This window comes from Balaenoptera acutorostrata, chromosome 19 (assembly GCF_949987535.1).
Source record: "Balaenoptera acutorostrata chromosome 19, mBalAcu1.1, whole genome shotgun sequence".
Taxonomy (NCBI): Eukaryota; Metazoa; Chordata; class Mammalia; order Artiodactyla; family Balaenopteridae; genus Balaenoptera; species Balaenoptera acutorostrata.
Window position 1 is genome coordinate 55,111,869 of NC_080082.1, and position 18,182 is coordinate 55,130,050.

General features: G+C 55.1%; 2 protein-coding genes across 4 annotated transcripts; both read right to left on the reverse strand.

The window, feature by feature from the left end:
• Window positions 1–196: 196 nt before the first annotated feature.
• CD79A (CD79a molecule) lies at window positions 197–3,559 on the reverse strand. Its single transcript, XM_057534772.1, has 5 exons — window positions 3,478–3,559; window positions 1,793–2,086; window positions 1,393–1,511; window positions 765–833; window positions 197–609 (listed from the first exon to the last, which is right to left on the reverse strand). Exons 1-5 carry the CDS (start codon window positions 3,551–3,553, stop codon window positions 496–498), a joined length of 672 nt encoding a protein of 223 aa, XP_057390755.1. The 5' UTR covers window positions 3,554–3,559; the 3' UTR covers window positions 197–495.
• A 3,996-nt stretch (window positions 3,560–7,555) lies between these two features.
• RPS19 (ribosomal protein S19) lies at window positions 7,556–14,861 on the reverse strand. 3 transcript variants are annotated; one of them, XM_007168051.3, is made up of 7 exons: window positions 14,735–14,861; window positions 14,197–14,267; window positions 13,823–13,923; window positions 9,063–9,246; window positions 8,840–8,966; window positions 8,482–8,536; window positions 7,556–7,621 (listed from the first exon to the last, which is right to left on the reverse strand). In XM_007168051.3, exons 2-7 carry the CDS (start codon window positions 14,265–14,267, stop codon window positions 7,575–7,577), a joined length of 585 nt encoding a protein of 194 aa, XP_007168113.1. In that variant the 5' UTR covers window positions 14,735–14,861; the 3' UTR covers window positions 7,556–7,574. The 3 variants fall into 3 exon arrangements, with proteins under 3 accessions (XP_007168113.1, XP_057390847.1, XP_007168114.1); XM_057534864.1 differs by lacking the exon at window positions 14,735–14,861 and adding an exon at window positions 14,436–14,593; XM_007168052.3 differs by lacking the exon at window positions 8,840–8,966 and having other exon boundaries at window positions 14,735–14,827.
• Between the last annotated feature and the right edge of the window lie 3,321 nt (window positions 14,862–18,182).

An 18,182-nucleotide genomic window follows, 5' to 3' on the forward strand; every position in this document is an offset into this window, starting at 1 on the left:
GGTTCTTTCAGGGGACAGCCAAGACTGGCTACCTGGTCCCAGGTGTGGGGAGTGGTCAGGAGCTGGGGGAGGAGGGGGCTGAGGTCCTGGACTTCTGGGTCCCAGAGGAGGAGGGGGAGTGGTCCCCATGAGATCCGTGACTCCTGCGAAGGTCTGCAGTTGGGAAGGATTTATTATCACTAAGTGGCCATGACAGAGCAGGGAGGGGGGGAGGTGACACTAATGAGGCTGCTACAATCAGCTCCCCTAGAAGCAGCGACTAAGGGCTCATTACCTGCTGGATGGGAGGGGAGCCTGAGAAAGGCAGTAAGGGGAGGATTGAGTTAGGGTGTGGGGAGGGGATGAGGATGGTCTAGAGGGAAGAAGAGTGGACACTCCCAAGGGGGAAGTTGAGTCAGGATACTCCCAGGAAAGATTGTGAAAAGAGAGCGGGTTCCAAGGAAGTGGGATGAGACACGGTTTGGGTGCACAGCTGGTGGGGGCAGCCCGGCTGGGTCACGGCTTCTCCAGCTGAACGTCTCCGATGTGGAGGCTGCCCACATCCTGGTAGGTGCCCTGGAGGCCCCGGGAGATGTCCTCGTACATGGAGCAGTCATCGAGGTTCAGGCCCTGGGGTGGAAACGGGGTGGTGAGCCTCAGGGCCCTGAGGCCTGGGTCCCTGCTCCCGGCCACCCTCAGGGAGGAGCCCCGTAAGAGCCCCGCCCACCCCACAGACACGCACCTGCCCCGCACCTGCCCCGCACCTGCCCCCGCCTTCCACTGACCTCATAAAGATTTTCATCTTCATAGTCATCCTGGACATCTGCCCCGAATTTCATGTTCTGCCACCGTTTCTGTTGGGGGATTGGGAGCCTCCGTGAATGGGGGGAGAGAATGTGTTTTCAGACCCTTAATGGAGGCCAGGAGGTGCTTTACCAGAAAGGGTAAGGGACATGCCCAGAGCCACATATCCTGTAAGTGGCAGGTCTCTCTGGGTCCAAGCCAGTGTCCTTTTGGCTGTCGCCACTGCCTGCTCTTCTCCATGAATAACAACAGCAATAATAGTAAATGGCTGTAGTTGCCCCACGGCCTAAAGAGAGACTGGTGCTGGCCAGAGACTCTGGGAGGACACCAGCCCCCATCTTCCCTGGCCTCGGCTACATCTGGAGGCTGCGGCACTCCTGGGTAGAGGGGGAGAGTTGGACATCTCTGTGGGGGGCGGGGAACGTGAGGACAGCCCTGAGGGGAGACTGAGCCAGGACGCCCCCTCCGGGCCCAGCGCCATGTAAAATGCTTTCATTATATTAAATTCCTGACCCCCTCACAGCCCCTGTGAGGTGGGTGCTGCCATTCTGTCAAGTTTTAGGCGGGACCCTCGGACTCGGGGGGCCGCTGGTCCCCGGCGTGGCTCACCCTGAAGAGCAGCAGCGTCCCAGGCACCACGGCGCAGATCAGCAGGATGATGCCCTCGGCTGTGATGATGTTGTTCTTGGTGCCCTCCCCCATGTCCAGGAAGGGCCTGGGGAGTGGCTCTGCGAGGAGGGAGCGCTGCTCAGAGCCCAGCCCCTCAAGCCCTCCCCTCGCCTCCTGGCCACGCCCCCGTCGAGGCCCAAGACCACTGAAGTCCCCACCTTGCAGGTGAGAAAATCAATCAGCCGCTGTGCCGTGAGCCGGGGAGTGAGGATGCCCGAGATGCAGGAGCTGCAGGCACCGGCTCCATCCACCCCCCCCCCACCCCCACCCCCCCCCCCCCCCCCCCCCCGTCACAGGTGAGGAAGCCAGTGGCCCCAGCTGTGGAGTGATGTGCACTCACCACGCACGCGGAGGTAGGTCCCACAGGAGCGCTGGATCTTCTGGCCTTCCTTGACTTGGCACCTGTACATGCCCCTGTGGCTCTTGTTCACCTGCTGGATGATCAGCTCGCCCTTGGGGCCCGGGCTCGAGAGCTCCATCACAGGGGGCCACGTGGAGTTGCCTTGGAGGAGGCGCCACCACGTGACGTTGGGGTTGCTGCCATTGTGCCTGCACAGGAGGCGGACCTCGTCCCCAGTGCTCACCGTCACCGATGGTGGGCCCCAGTCCACCCACAGGGCCTGGCACCTCGGGCCTGCGGAGAGGCGAATGCGTGAGGGACCGTGAATGGAGACACAGGCCCAGCCCGGCCCCTGCCGCTCCAGCGCTCCTGGCTGTGTGTGTGCATGTGTGTGTGTGTGTGTGGCGGGGGTGTGTGCAGAAGAGTGTGAGTGACACACTGCCGGGGGTCCCCACTCGCCTCTCCAGAGCCACCTCCTGCCACCCTCTCCGTACCTGCTCCGAGCTTCGGCCCCACTGAGCTCACTGGCACTTGGATAGTTGGGTCCCTCGTGCTAGCAGGGCCCCTGGCCAGGCAGCTCCTTCTAGAATCAGTTTGGGCATCACCTCCTCCTGCAGGCCTTCCTAGATTATTTTCTCACCCCAGCCCCAGCCTGGCCCCATACCTGGCGCTTTATATATTGTGTATAACTGTCCCAGAACCCTTAGAAGTCGGTTCTCTCATCATCCCATTTTACAAGTGTGACAGCTGAGGCCCAGGGCAGCAGGAGTGGCTCAGGGGTTCGAACCCTGGCCTCCTGGCCCTGGGCCCCTTCCTGCCAGTTTGTGAGCCTGTCCTGCCCTGTGACCCTGGGCCCGCCCCTCGTTCTCCGTTTGCGTAACTTTGTGTGTGTCAACCTGGGGGCCGGGGTGAGTTCAGCGTTTGGGCTGGGCTGGGCGTTAGGGGAGGGCCTCAGCTATGTGGTTGGCAGGAGGGGCTGGGTGGCCCAGGCTGGGGAAGCCCCAGTTCTTGTGCCACTATCCCCCCCGCGCCCCCCCCACGCTGCCTCTGGGCCAGTCCACATGGCTGTCTGTGGCGGGAGGAGGAGAGAGGTGGTGGAAGAGGCAGCAACCTGAGGGTCACGGACTCCAAACTCAGCTCCCGGTGGAAATTTGGGGTGACTGGCCACCTCTCTCAACTCCTCGCTCAAACGGGGTGGTTCACAGCCCTGCCAGCTGGCATTTCGTAGGAGGGGAAGGGGGAAGGTCACCAGCCCCCCCCGCCCCAGCACTGAGAAGGGCTTCCCTATGCAGGGGATGGTGACCGGGATTCCAGGCAGAGAAGGAGAAAGCTTTTTCTCCCCTGAAGCTGATTACTACCCACAGTCCCCTCCCTGCCCCCAGCTCTGGAGCTCAGTCAAGGGCAACCTTAGTTCCTTATTTTGATCTGGGGGGACGAGGGGGTGCGGAAGGTGTCTCTCGCCCTGCCTCCCCCCACCGGGGGATGCTCCTTCAACTTCGCTGAGCCCCCCTCCAGCCTCCCGTTGGCCTGCTTGGGACAGTCAAGCAGATGCAGTTTCTACGGGGTCTTTTCTAGCCCCCCTCCTGCCAGCTCCTCTCCTGTCCCCACTGCCCAGGCCCTCTCAACAGTCTCCCAGTACCCGCCCCCCCCACCCCCCCGCCGGCACCTGCCTGTTGACCACGTACCCAGGCCAGCAGCGAAGATCAAGAGGAGAAAGGTGGTGGCACGCGGGGTTCGGAGGGCTCGGGGACCCCCAGGCATCTTCTCCCAGTGGGTTGTTTTGTATGGGTTGCAGCAGCCCTGGGATACCAGATCCCACCTCGGCCGAGCCCCAAACCCCGCCCCACTTCCTGCCCAGCCCTGCGGAGATGGGCTCCACTGGCCCCACTGCTGGGTCCTTTGGTCGTCAGGCTGGGGGCAGCCCCTGCCGGGAGGCTTCAGGCCATGAGTGGAGAGGAACTGCTCCCTGCACCTGTGGCCGCCACAACTCCCCCGAGAGGAGGCTGCTTGGGTAGGGGGAAGAGGTTGGTTTAAGGCCTGGCTCGTCACTGGAAAGGAAGCCCGAGGGAGCCGGAGTTTGGGGTGCCTGCTGCGCACAGGTGGTCAGGGGACGGGGGTGGTTCCGAGCCTGGTCTTTGCCTCTCACTGGCCTTGGGCAAAACTTGTCCCCTCTCTGAGCCTGCGTGTCCTCCCTTCTTGGGGTTGGAAAAGAGGATTTAAAGAGGTTGTGCATGCACAGCACTGAACACAGGGCCTGGCACGTAGTAGGTGCTCAGTAAATGTTAGTTACTATTAATGCTCATGAGGAATAAATGAGGCAGGCCCACCAGCTCCGTGACTAGGTGGTGGCTTCCCTTTCCAAGATTTGGCATTTTTAATTCAAGAGATGAGGATAAAAATATCTCCCTGATGTTGTGACATAAGTTGATGTTCCCGACACCCAAAGGGCCACGAAGGGCTCTTTCTTGGTGTTCTTTCATTTCAGCCTCTCCACAAGTGGGCAAGGTAGGCCACCCCCCATTTTGCAGGGGAGGAAACTGAGGCCATCACAGAGAGGGAACACCATCACTGTTACTTGCCCAGTTTATACAGTCTGGTGGTGGAGCAGGGATTCCAAGTCACTTATGTGTGACCGGCTTCCTTTGAGCATTATTGTAGGTCAAGTGGGAGGAAAATGAGGCCTGAGGGGTGGGGGAGGGGAATGACATGAGGTTGTTTAGATGTTTGTGAGCAGTTAGGGGACCATCTCATACATGCGCGCGCGCGCGCGTGCACACACACACACACACACACACACACAAGGGGACACCATGAAAAAATTCATGGCAGGGAGATTTTTGGTAGCAAAAACTGGGAAACAGACGAAAAGTCCATTTACAGGAGAAGGGATGCATAAATTGAGGTATAGTCAGTCAATGGAGTAGCACACAGCAGGAGAAGAGGCCGAGCTTTGCTTGTCAACATGGCTGCATCTCGGAAACAACAAGAAAATGAGAAGAAATGTACTATGACAGGATCCGGCTGACTTGTTTTCAAAAGGCAAAACAACAGCATGTGCTGTTAGGGACACATGTGTCTACAGTAAAAGTGTAAACGCACGCAGGGGAGTGATACCCCACTCCTGAGAGGGCTTACCTCTTGGGGAAGCAAGGAGGTTGCGACTGTGAAGGATACGCAGAGGGCTCTGTCTGTCTTAGTTTTATGTCGTTTTACTTTTTAAGCTGGGTGGTGGGTTCATGGGTCTTATTTATTTATTTATTTATTTATTTATTTATTTATTTATTTTTGGCTGCACAGGGTCTTTGTTGCTGTGCACGGGCTTTCTCTAGTTGCGGCGAGCAGGGGCTACTCTTCGTTGCAGCGCACGGGCTTCTCATTGCGGTGGCTTCTCTTGTTGTGGAGCACGGGCTCTAGGCACGCAGGCTCAGTAGTTGTGGCACGAGGGCTCAGTAGTTGTGGCTCACGGGCTCTAGAGCGCAGGCTCAGTAGTTGTGGTGCATGGGCTTAGTTGCTCCGCGGCATCGTGGGATCTTCCCGGACCAGGGCTCGAACCCGTGTCCCCTGCATTGGCAGGTGGATTCTTAACCACTGCGCCGCCAGGGAAGTCCCATGGGTCTTTTTTACACTATTATGTATACATACTGTTTTGCATGCTTGAAGTATTTTGTAATTTTAAAAAAAGGTGCAACTGTCACCCACACAGAAGAACATGGGCCTCAAGAGTTCACACCTCCTGGGTCTGAATCTCAGCTCTGGTCATCTGAGCCTCAGTTTCTCCTCCTGTGATCTGGGCATAACCTCCCTCCCTGTGAGGCTGTAAGAATATCACAGTGTGCTTAGGACAGTTCCTAGGACACAGTTCCTCTTCTCTGGCCCTCGGGCCTTCCCTCCTTCCCTCCAGGGACCCAGGTGTTCTGTTGGGTCCCTCTCTGTACAGCAGGTCATTAGCCCCTCTGTACTAAAGTTCTTCCTATAACCCCCATGTAGGAAGAAGTCTGGATCCAGACGCTGCAGCCCTTAGGAACTCACCTCCTTCAGCATCCTTCCTGGCTGAGCCAGTTTCCAGGCCCTCGGCTGACCCCCAGTGGCTGGAGGGGCGCAGCCGCCGCATTGCAGGCCCTCTCAGGCTCGCTGGCCTGTCTGGGCACCTCCACCTCCCGCTTACCCAGCACCCTGGTATCTGGCACTGTGTGAGCAAACCGGACGCTTGGCATTGCATTCCCAGGACGATTCTGGGAAATATCTTCATCCTCCATCAGCAAAAGAGGAAACTTAGGCCCCAAACAAGGAGTGACTGGCTCAAGGTCATGCCCAGGAGTGTAACCCTTTGGGCCTCATTTTCCCCACTTCTAAGGGACAGTGCCCTGTAGTGGCTAGAGCCCAGGTCCAAATGCTGGCTTTGCCACCTCCTGGCTGTGGGACATCAGGCAAATTACCCAACCTGTGACTTATCTTCCCCATCTCCAAACTGCGCTTTTTGGCACCTACTTCACAGAGTATTAAGTGATATATTTATAAAGCACCTTGCACGTGGTAGGCTCTACTCCAGTGTTTATTCAGATCTGATCTTCCAGCCCTGACAACTTCCAGGCTGGTGGGAAATGACACCTTCATTCCCCACTGGGTGTAGGGGACTCTTTGGTTTGATATTCTTTCCATTTTGAACACCTTGGTCCATCAGGTGTGCTGCTTTGAGCAAGACACGCATCTCCCCGAATCCCTCAGGTAGGAGTAAGCAGCTTTACAGGCAGGAGCAGAAAGCTGAGGGTACGTTGCTCAGGGTCGCACAGAACTTTGGGCAGTGTTGGAACTTGAACCTGTCATTTGGAGTTCAAAGCCAGGCTTGGCACTGGAAGGAAATGGGTTTGATCTGAGGAGTAACTTGGGATGGGGGAACCTCAGGGGTCTTGGCCTAGCAGGCTCAGGTTCAGCATCTTAGTTTCCCCCAACTGGGAGGTGGGCCAGGTCTCATGGGGTGGTAAAGGGACCCTTCCAAGGCTTAGCACCTGCCTACTGGAAGCCTTTTGTATCTCCCACCTGGACCAGAAGACCATCACAGGTGGAGCTCCCGTCCCATTAGTGCAAAGTGCCCATCACCATGCAGAACTGTGCTGGGGGGGGGGGGCGACACCACGAGGACCCTGGGAACTTGGCCTCTATGCAGGGGCCATGCCCCTCCCTCTGGGAGGGAAGTAGCAGCCCCCTGCCAGCCGGGTCCCTACAGCAGCTTCAGCGCTGCATCCCATGTCTTGGGGCAGGTACAGCTAGCTCCATCTTACAGCAGGGCCCAGGCCAGAGATCCCCAAAGCGAAGGCTCCCGTGTAGGTCAGGAAAAGGACGTGCATACTAGGCAGGTCACCTTGGGCTGGAGGCACACAAAGGACCACCCCGAGTGACGGCTGTCCTTGTCCACTTTCTTCCAGAGAAGCAGCACCTGAGCCCCAGGGCCCTCCTGTTTTGTTCCAGCAGGGTCCAAGGCTCCACGTGGGGCCACTGCTTGAACTTTCAGTTTCTTTTTCTGAGAACCGCAAAGCCAAGGTGTGGGAGAGGAGCGAGGGCCCCCGGGTCTTGCACCAGCATCTATGCCCACTTGGGGCAGAACCGTGTGAGCCTGCAAGGCCAGGCCTCAGGTTTCCGAGGCTGTTGAGCACCACAGCCATGCAGGAAGGCCCCGGCCCCTCTCCTTCGCAATGGAAGGGAAGTGCAGTGCAGTGCTCCTTCCTCTTGCCCGGCCACCCTACAATCAAGAGACCCAGAGCAGGATTACGAATGAGGCAATTTATTAACCCAGCATCATTTGTTCTAATGCTTCTTGTTGGCAGCTGCCACCTGTGGGAGAAGACAGACAGTAGTTAAGATCAGCTGTGGGGTCTGTGCTCAGGCACTTCACAGTAGCTCCCCAGTAGCCATGGGACGGACGCCAGGCACCCTGATTTGTGGTTTACGTGTATTCATCTCATCCGATGCTCACAATCTTGGGTACCTCCCCATTTTACAGAAGGATAAAACTGGGACTCTCAAGGACAGAGAGCGTTGTCGTGTGTTTCCAACATCTGCCCATCACTCCACACTGTGTGCCAGGCCCTGCTCTGCCCTGGAAGAGCCACCTACTCATTCCAGGCCACCCCCAATCCCCAGAGGGCTGACACCTCCATTCTCTTCTGACACTTAAGTGACTCGACAGTCTAAGAGTCCTAGGAGGCCTAAGTCAATAGGAAAAACAACAATGGGTTCATGCCAGGCCCTGGGGGTTTCTGTTGCTGTAGCTCACTGAATCCTCACCACCACCCTCCGAGGTAGGCAAAAGCAGATCTCTCTACAGACAGGGACTCTGGCCCAGGGTGTCTATAGTCGGTCAGCATCTGGACGGAGACCTGTGTTCTGAGGCACCCTAATACTCAGTAAGCATGAAGACTAAGAAGAAACACTACAGTCAGAATCAGAAGGCTGACCCGGGAAGAGGGAGTCGCGTGCCCTGCAGGAGAAGCAAGCCCAGCGAGCTGCACCCTGGGCCTCCCTTCACCCAGGCACCTGCATTTTCAACCAGCGCCCACAGGAAGTCTGTCAGAAACGCTCTTTCTCCTGCACCCTCCTCCCCTGGGCTGTGCCCTCCAGGGGAGGAAACTCCAAGCTGACAAAACCCAGGCTCCAGAAACACCCAGGCGGTGACTGAGGTACCCAGCCCTCACCTGTCCAGCGATTCTGTCCAGATCTCTCTGTCCCTGAGGTGTCAGTTTGCGGCCCCTGTGGGAGAGAAGGGCCATGTAGCCCCAGGTGAGCGCAGGCTCCCGCCAGCGTCCCCGACCCCTGCCGGGCCTCCCCTGGACACGAGCCAGGCTTCCCAAGAAGGCCCCTGGCCACAGGGCACCGGCCAAGTCCCACGGAGGTCCCCAGTCGGCTGCATTCCAACAAGCTGCAGGCTGGGGTGGGAGCTCCCCCGGGGGCTGACGGGGTGTCGTTGGTGCAAGCATTAGATCAAAAGCCCCGAAAAATCAATTGGGAAAAGCTAACGAGCAGGCTAATGAAGGCGGACAGTCGCTAAATTACCTTCCTGGAGCCTGCAGTAGTTAGCCAGAGGGGTCGGGGCGAGGCCCCGCGCTGTTCGCTTTTCTGAAGAATCCCCTGCCTGCCTGGGGGGCAGGTGCAGACTGTGCAGGACAGACTTGGCACCTCACTGCGTGGGCGGAGGGGGACAGTCCTTGATAACTTCATTATAGGGGATCTGGCCCCAAGGCTCCTCCACACCCCCAGCTTCCCCTCCCCTGCTTACCCATCTTGGTCCTTTTCCACCATTTTCAGCCCCTCCAGGGCTTGGAGAACCCGACGGGCCACGCTCTTGGAGCCTCTGCTGAAGTGGCTGGGCATGACACCATTTCTCTGACGCCCCCCATAGATCTTGGTCATGGAACCAACCCCAGCGCCGCCCCGGAGGTACAGGTGCCGTGCTGTGGAAGCTGGGTGGGAGGCAAGGGAGACTTGAGAACCCTTCTCAGGCAGAGAAGACGCTTCTCCACAGCTGAGGCAGCCTTAGGAAAGGGCCTTGCTCAAGGTCACAAGTGTAGCTGTGTGCGGCAGCAGATTCTCACCCCACGATTTTACAGTCAGGGAAACTGAGAACGTGAGACACCAAGCCCAGTAGCTGACCCCCCCTCCCCCAACCAGTGCGGGAGACTGGCGTGCACAGGCAGTGGAGGGACCGCCGTGGCCACGTGACCAGGCAGGCAACCCGCGCCCCGGGACTTGCTTAGCGGTTAGTGCCCAGCTGTGCTGCGAAGTGGACCTGAGGTTCTGGGGGAGAGCCTAGCAAATGTTTAAGCTGTGACTGTCCCCCTCCATCTGCCTGGGAGCTCTGAAGGGCAGCAGAGCTGGAGAAGAGACCTACTGATCCTCCCACACCCAGCCCTGGAGCGCTTGGTTAACAGTGGTAGCAGGGCTGACATCCTATGCAGTGGACGTTCCCAACCTGGAAGGTGCGTCACCCAGCTCTGCGGACTGGGATTCTGGTCCCTCGACTGGCTTGGGCAGGTCCCTCACCCACCCTGGCCAGCCTCCTTGGAAATCCTCTTCTGTTCAACTGGAACACTTGCCTGCCAGGCCCTATGCCATCTGCTTTTCACACTCTCTCCTATGAGGCAGTAACATGGCCTTAGGAGCCCGCCCGATACTGTGGCCTTGGCAAGTCACCTACTCTCACCTGAGAACCAGGACGAACAGTACCTCATTGAGCACTACTGTGAAGATTCCATGAATGCATCAGGTGCTACTTTCCTTCATGGAAAAGGTTAAACTCCAGAGAGTACTCCTGGAGTACTCTCATGCCACACAGCTCTGTAGGGACAGCCCCTCCAGACAGTTCTGCTTTTCTACCTCAGGGGGCCACTGAGGTTTGAAGAACTGGGGCCCAGATGCTGGCCATCACACAGCCCTGCCTGGCTGAAAGCTCAAAGGTAGGGATTCCAGGTCACCCCAGAGACCAGCACGTTAGATTCCCCTTAGTCCTGAAGATGAACGGGGGAGTCAAGGATTCATTCCTTCAACAATGACTTGCTGCCAAGAGTCACGGGGCACTGGGCCATCTCCATGACCCTCCAGTGTCATGAGCTGGGGGGGAGGGGCAGGTGGAACTGACCAGGTGAGGTAGGCTCCTCCTTCCCTCCAGCTGCCCCTCCCAGAGCAGTTCCTGCACACAACTGGTTCTCAGCCTCTCTCCTGCCCTCTAAGACCATCTCCGGATACAGCCACAGGCTTCAGGGGCCAACAGCGCAGCACAAACCGCTGAGCAGCCCCTCCCTGATACCACTGCCTTTGGCCTCTGCTCACTTTAAAACCACTCTCCTTGGTTCTTTTTGTCCTCACCCCACCCCCTAGATCGGGGCTCTGACCCTCTTCCAGGCACCAAGCAGCCCACCCACTGCCAGGATCAAGAGAGTCACCTGTTACAAGCCACCCCCCCCAATCTTTCTGCCAGGAGTGACCTCATGGAAAACTCGCCTTTAAGACCAGTGCAAATGCCCAATGGCTACCGCCATCCCTCCTGCACCTGTCTGGTCATGCCCTGGCTCTAGGTGGAGATCTGCTCTCCCACTTGGGCTGTGGAAGGCGTTAAGAGCCTCACGAAGGGGGAAAGATGAACACTCCTAATTTCACGAACACCCAGAAGAGGCTGCACACTAGAAATGAACCTTGCTGAACCAGGACTAGCGCTCAGCCCAATCTCAGCACGGAAGGGGGTGAGCTGTCTGGTAGATGGGGTTTGAACCCCAACATTGCTCCCTGTCAGCTGTGACAGAGTCCACCCCCTTCAAGTGGTCTGCGCCACGGTACTAAGGGGGACAACGTACTTCAACCCTGATCAGTGACTGGCAAAGAACAAACTCCAATAAAGCACAACCTTAGTTTCTCCCAGGGGGAGTTTCACATCTTTCTTAATGACGCATAAAATTATCTGATGCAGGAGAATTCCCCGGTGGTCCAGTGGTTAGGACCCTACCCTCTCACCGCAGGGGCCCAGGTTCAATCCCTGGTTGGGGAACTAAGATCTTGCAAAGCTGAGCAGCATGGCGCACGCGCACACACACACACATAAGCGCTCAGGTGCCCCAATCCAACAGCTGCTCACCCACCGCCGAGCACCTACCGCCGAGCACCTACCGAGACACACACTGTATTCTTATTCTTACCTCCCCACCAAGCAGGCCCTTCTGAGAACTGAGGTCAAGAAGGCTGTCCAGGGCCACACTGCACCACTCCCTTTCAAAGCCCTTTAGTGGTCTCCCCTTGACACTGCCCCTCCCCTTAGAGCACTCCCCCCACTCTCCTGAAACAGGCTCTTTCTAGCTCTACACCTCACCCCTCACAGACACTGCCCCCTACACCACCGCGTGGTGAGTGCCCACCCCTACAGATCTGCACCTCTTGCGGACCACCCTCAGGAAGGCCCTGCCATCCACCCGTTCTCTGTATCCCCTATACCTGAGGTCAATAGCTGTCCACACCGTGCTCTTACATGTCCCCAGAATTTGACCCCCACTGCCCTGTTGCCTTCACTGCCAGAGCTCAGTCTCCCAGGACAGGTCGCTATCCCACTGTGCTTTAGACCCAAACCCCTGAGGGGGCAAAACAGGCCAAGCTCCCACGATCCAGAGGAAGAAAAGCAAATATGGCAGACTGCGGGTTTTGGAGCCAGCCTGCCACACCCTCCCAGGGTCTTCACCGGTCTGTATCTCATTTTCCTCCTGGGTAAATGACTATCTCCTATGACTCCACTTGTCCAGAGTATGGACTGACCAATCTAAGTGGGAGCACTCTAGACTCCAATAGAGGTTGGTAGACTTTTCCTGTAAAGGGTCAGACAGTAGACCGTGTAGCCGGTGGCAACTGCAACTCTTGCCTGTCATGATTTTAAACAAACGGTCAGGGCTGTGCCCCAACAACGCACACACAACACACCCTGGTCTAGGACCCTTACCCTGTGCCACTAGGGCAGCTGGGGAACTGAAGTCAAAAGCGAGCGTTGGAAATTCAAAGGGAGAGCAGCAGGGCAGGCAGAGGACGCACACCCAGCGTGATGTGTTGGGGAAGCTGCAGTGGGCAGAAAGGGGCCACGGCAACTGTCAAGATGACCAGCAGGCTCAACTCGGTGTGCGTTCCCCAGAGTCCTTTCCCCATTTCCCCTTAATCTCTCCCCACCTAGAAAAATAAAGTACAAAATGCTGCCAAGGGGACAGAGCTGCCCCCACCTCCAAGCGATGACAAGAGTCGGGTAGACTGTGGCATCAGGAGCTGGCAGACCCCAAGCATGCTAACCTCCCTGACATCAACTGCAAATCGGCAACCACCAGTCCTACTTGGGAAGTTTTTGTTAGGTACAGGTTATATAAAATATACATATTCACCTGATCAAATAGGAAAAGCTATTAGATTCTTTCTCCTCATCTTAGATCCAAAGTTGCCTTGCTTGACCTATCGGCTCTTGGGGCATCACCAAAGAGCAGTCAGGACCAGACATGCCTTGCTTTCCAAGATAGGTGGATGGCAGAGGTAGTGGTGGTCTCGTCCAGGCCCCGTCACCACTGACTGTGTGCCCAGGGAGGTCAAGTCAGCTCCCCTTCAGCAGACCCATTTTTCTTTGCCCCTATGCCCAGTCTAGGGCCTGAAAGATTGGCCCACCAACCTACAAAATACTTCATGCTCTGAGGTGCTGGGCACCTTATACCAAGGCCAACTCTTCTCAAGGTCATTCTGGAGTTTTGTCCAAACTCTGCTTCCCACCTACAGACAAGCTCTGGTCAGAACAGAGCCCCCACTTCACAGAGGACGGATGAAGACGGGAGAGACCGAGGGCCTTTAGTGAAGACCCTGTGCAGAGGCGGCCACCTTGGCACAATCCAGCCTTGAACCCCATCCCCTACTCCCAAGGTAAGCCTCCATGGGGGTGACTGGAGAAACTTGAAACATTAAAGACAGATAAGGCAATACTAACAGTAACACTATGCAGTCAGGGGCTACACTTAAAATCAGTCCTTCAAAGTCGTTACTAAAGGATTAATAAGATTAATAAGAAGATAAGAAAAGGGACCAGTACAAGGTGACCATAAGGTTTTCTCCAGGGCACTTGAGGCTTGCCAAGAAGATTTAGAGCAATGAGTGACCTGGTCAGATCCCCAACTCCTTAGTTACCAACAACTCATTTAACATGGCAGTCTAGTGTGATGATCTGAACAACAAAACAGACCCACAGACATTCGAAGGACAACGCCTCTCTCTAAAACAAACCGCCTCCAGGCAAAACGTGAACACGCTACTCATTTGTCCCTGGGTCTCCCACAAGGCCCAGAGGAAAGCACAGGTCCTCACATGAATCTCTTACAAATAAAGAAACAGATTCAGAATACAAAATTATTGAATATCACACAAAACATGCAGTGACAGAGTCAAAGATTTCTCTCTTGTTATTTCTGGGGGCAAATAAGAGCTCACAAAGGGGACACCCGACCCCCCACGCCCCAGCCAAAGGCCCCAGTTCCTCACCAGCTCGTGTGTAGAACCAATTCTCATCGTAGGGAGCGAGCTCTTTATGCTTGGCCAGCTTGACAGTGTCCACCCATTCAGGGACTTTCAGCTTCCCGGACCTGGGACCAAGACATCGAGAAAGACACAATTCAGGAGTCTCCACAAACTCCATCCCAGTTCCCTCCCCTCAACACAACTGCAGATCAAGAAGAGCCCAATGTGTCCCAAAATACAAAGAGACTGGAACTCAAACACAATTCAGGGCTCATATAGAAAGGATGGACCCCACAGAGACCTCCAACAAGCCTCCCCAGACTGAAAGCCTGCGGGCGCTGAGGGATCAGGCAAAGGCGACAGCCTCCACCCACTCGGACCCCAGTCCCCACACTCACTTTTTGAGGAAGGCTGCCAAAGCTCTGACGAACTCCTGCTGGTTCACGTCCTTTACAGTAACTCCAGGCATCTGCGGGAAAGGTCGAGCATGTGAACACAGGATTGATAAAGACGACTGACAAGGGTCGGGGGCCAGCCCCAACGTGATCTAAACCGCCGCACTCTCCTTACTTCCGAAAGCCCTATTTCAATTCCCGGCTTTAAAGGCCCCTGCGCCTGTGGGTCCTAAAGAACTCACCGACGCCCACGGTCCCTCCGGGTCGCACGAACACTGCCTGCCCCCGTTTGTGAAGACGCTCTATGACCCCAACCCCTGATTCTGGGGTCCCTCGCACTCCCCGCTGCCCACCAGGCCCAGCCTCGGTTCCCGGAGCGCGCGGACCAGACATGCCCGGGCCTGCAGCTCGCACGTGGCCGCGACTCCAGGAGGCGGGGCGGCCCCGCGCGGGTACCCCGGAGCTCCCAGGCACACGCTCCGGGCTCGGGACTCGGGCCCCGACACCCCGCACCCGGTTCGGACCGGAGCACTCGCCTTACCGTGCGGCCTCCAAGCTGCCAGCCACGGAAAAGGGAGGAACGGGGTTTCCCGGGCGCACAAGTCGGGCGTTGGTTATCGCGAGAGTTCCGAGAACTCGCGAGAGCGGGGTTAGAAAAAAGCGGCCGCGCCTCTCTCAGGGCAAATGTGGCTTCCCCTCCGCGAACGTGGGAGGGTGTGGCGTGAGAGCGGAGGCTTGTTTCCTCCCCGCCCTTCCTTCTCCTGCAGCGTGAGAGAGGAGCTCTCGTCTTGAGTTGGAGGGAATCTAGCTTCGTTTGCGTTGATCGTGGATGGAACAAACAGCGGCGGAGACTGTATCTCCTGGCGGAAGTTATGGGTGGGCAGGAAATAAAGAGACCTGACTACTTCTGGCGCCACCAGCGGGACGACCCCTTTTCCGGGTGGAAGTGTCTTTTCTGGCCGGAAGTGGGGCTAGTAAGGGCGGAACTGTGACCGGGAGCGCAGGGGAAGGGCAGCGAAGAAATGTGGCCACCACCTGCCCTTCCTCGACCAGCAGTACTCGCGAGAGCGGAAGGGGACAGAAGCCGCACCCTTCTTAGGGCGGAAATTGCTTCACCACGGCCCAGGAAAGCGGATTGGGAATGAGGCACTGGAGGCGGGGAGCAGATAAGGGCAGGGGCAAAGGGGCAGAGGCGGGACCTTCCGAGAAGCTCAGCTCTGCCTCCTAGCGCCTGAGTCTCTTCGCAGGTAGTGCACACATATTAATTCTATCAACAAATACTTTTTGTGCGACTACTCTGTGCAAGGCACAGGTAAACATTATGTAGTATTACATGCATTATCTAGTTTAATCCTTCTAAGGTCCAACACCCAAGAACACAAAGAACACACCTGAGGTTTGATAAAGTTGCTAACTTGCTGCAAGGAGAAAACATTTAAATGTGAATCCTAATGTAAACGATACTGTGTCAGTGTAGATTCAGCCAGTGTAACAAATGAACCACTCTGGTGTGGGATGCTGGTAGTGGGGGAGACTGGGAGGGCGGGGGGACTATGGGAACTCTTACTTTCTGCTCAATTTTGCTGTGAACTTAAAAACTCCTCAAAAGAAAAAAAACCCCACCTCTTAAAAAGTGGTTCGAGGGTAGGAAGTTGTTTATGTTGTGATGAGGGGAGAGGCCACATTAGAGTACATTAACTCTGTAGGAAAAAAAAATTCCTAAGGAATCAAAACAGCGTAGTTTAGTCATCAGTATTCTGAGAACCCAGAGAGGAGTTGCACGCAGGCCCTGCCTTCTGAGAGTACTTATTCTTAGAGGGGAAGACATAGTTGGACAGAGATAGGCACAGCTCAGGGTGATCAGGCCTGAAAACTGCGGGCCAAGGGCCCCCAAGGAATGTAAGGAAATCTACCTAAGGGGCTTATCAGAGACATTAAGTCAGATGAAAAGGAGGGTCTATGCAGGGCATGGGTTATAGGACTGTCTATGTGTCTATATTGGTGGCTGCAGAGCCAGCTACACAATGGGACAGGGATACAGAATGAGGTCTACATGGCCCAGGCAATGAGGGTCTGAGTAGAGAAACTGGATGGGGATGGGTGGTATGATGTTGATTCTACATTGCTCAAGGAGTGTGGTCTGGAGTGGAACATGTTCACATAGGGCTGACATGAAAGGAAGCATGGATTCCCAAAGGGCAGAATGTAAAATGAGCTCCTGAAGTGAAACATGGGTGTCTGTGGGGGAGGAGACTTGTTTGGAGAGAGAAGCAGGATGGTGCTTCACATTTGGAACCTCATTGGTTATTTCTGCAGAACATCAGGATGGTACATGAAGGAAGCTTAGAAGAGGGATGATTTACTCAATACCCTATTGGACCTGGGCAACACCTTTCCTCATCTGGCAGTGGGTAATGGGAAAGGGAGTGACATATGAAACAGTGCTCACAGTCTATTGGCTTTAATCTCCAAAGGCTGGTCAGAGGCCAAGGGCCCGCTGGCTCCCCACAACCACAGGTGAAGGATGCTGCGGCCATAGAGGAGCGAGAGCAATTCGTAAATGTGCCCCTTTCCCCACAGCTGACCTCTGCAGAGCCTCCACCCTTCTCCCTCAGGCACCAATGGGGAAGCCCTGACAATCTGATAGACACAGCAGGCCTAGCCAGTAGTGTAAAAAGCCCTACCAGGTCTGACAAGGGGAGATGCGCTGCAGAGAAATGGTCTGTAAAGAGTGGCCTGCCCCCAGCTCCTTCCTCCAGTCTCCATCACTTTTTTTTCCCCTCCCTTTTCTCATGTCATCCTTTAACCTCAAATTATACTTTCTCTTTTACTCTTCCCAGCTGTGTGAGCTTGGTGTACTGGGGACCTTTGGTCAGGCCCGCGTAGCGGGGTCTTAGCCATGTTGCATGTTTCAACGCTTCCCTCCCCCCTTGACTATGTGGGCTTGGTTTTCTGTCACTGGGCGAGCATAGCACAGCAAGGTTTAGGCAGGTCTATTAAGGGGCAATCACACATCTAAGTTAAAACAAGGCCAGGGAAGGAAGGTGTGAAGCAGACTTTGGTCTTTGGTTATCTTGCACTGAGTCCTGGGAAGTGTTGGAGATTTGTTGCTCTGTAATCTGTTAGAATTAGAAGCAGCTCACCTTCTCAAGGCCCCAAACTAGAAAAGAGCAAGTTGTAATTGGATGCCATCACCATCAATTATCTTGAATAAAAAGAGCTGTAGGTAACATTAGGAAAAAGAATCAGTGATCAGGCACATCCCTTGAACTTTCTGTTTTGCCCTTCTAAGAGTAGGAATGGGGATGGGGGTCTCCGAGTCTTCATATCTTTGGAATAGCTCACCAGGTCTTCACGTGCTTGGAACAGTTCAAGGAGAAGGACTTAAAAGCAGAGGACTAAGAAACAAACGTGAGTAAGACATTATTACTTACTGCTATCTTGAGTAGAAAAATAAAGTCTTTTAGAAAAACCCTTGCAACTTGTGTCTGTCTCCTGGAGTCCTGAAGTTTTCACTGTATTATAAAAATTACCTATTAATTGATTTGGGGCCTGGCAAGGAAGGAACCTTTCTCCAATATGTGCCTACAAATTTTCCCTAAAATACTTGGGTAAGTCACTTTATCTAAGGTGTTCCTTTATTTGTAAAATTGGAGTAATCATGCATAGTTTACAGAGTTGCTGTGAGGCTATATGTGAATTGCATACAGTGTGTACTCAATAAATGATAATAACTGTCACTAACCTTTTATAGGTCCTTCAAAACTTAGATACATGAACCTCTCTAGTTCAGGAAAAACCCTTGATAAAGACTAACTTGATTCTTCCTCTCCTGATTGGTCTCAGTCTCCCCGTTTGAAAAATGTTACGTTAGATTAGCATTAAGTTGACATTCCATTGACCAAAGCTGGCCTGAAGATATGTCTTGTTTAACCTACATAGGATTTAAAGAAGAAAACTGAGCCAACATTTGAAAATTAAGATGTTTT

Bases quoted from the DNA above. Each gene is read 5' to 3' on its own strand.
- CD79A (XM_057534772.1), bottom strand. From the start codon at position 3,553: ATGCCTGGGGGTCCCCGAGCCCTCCGAACCCCGCGTGCCACCACCTTT. The intron at 834-1,392 runs GTGAGCCACGCC...ATCCCCCAACAG, and splicing joins GGACGCTGCTGCTCTTCAGG to AAACGGTGGCAGAACATGAA. The intron at 610-764 runs GTCAGTGGAAGG...TTTCCACCCCAG, and splicing joins AAGATGAAAATCTTTATGAG to GGCCTGAACCTCGATGACTG.
- RPS19 (XM_007168051.3), bottom strand. From the start codon at position 14,267: ATGCCTGGAGTTACTGTAAAGGACGTGAACCAGCAGGAGTTCGTCAGA. The intron at 9,247-13,822 runs GTGAGGAACTGG...CCTCCCACCCAG, and splicing joins TTGGTTCTACACACGAGCTG to CTTCCACAGCACGGCACCTG. The intron at 7,622-8,481 runs GTGAGGGCTGGG...CTTCTCCCACAG, and splicing joins TGGACAGAATCGCTGGACAG to GTGGCAGCTGCCAACAAGAA.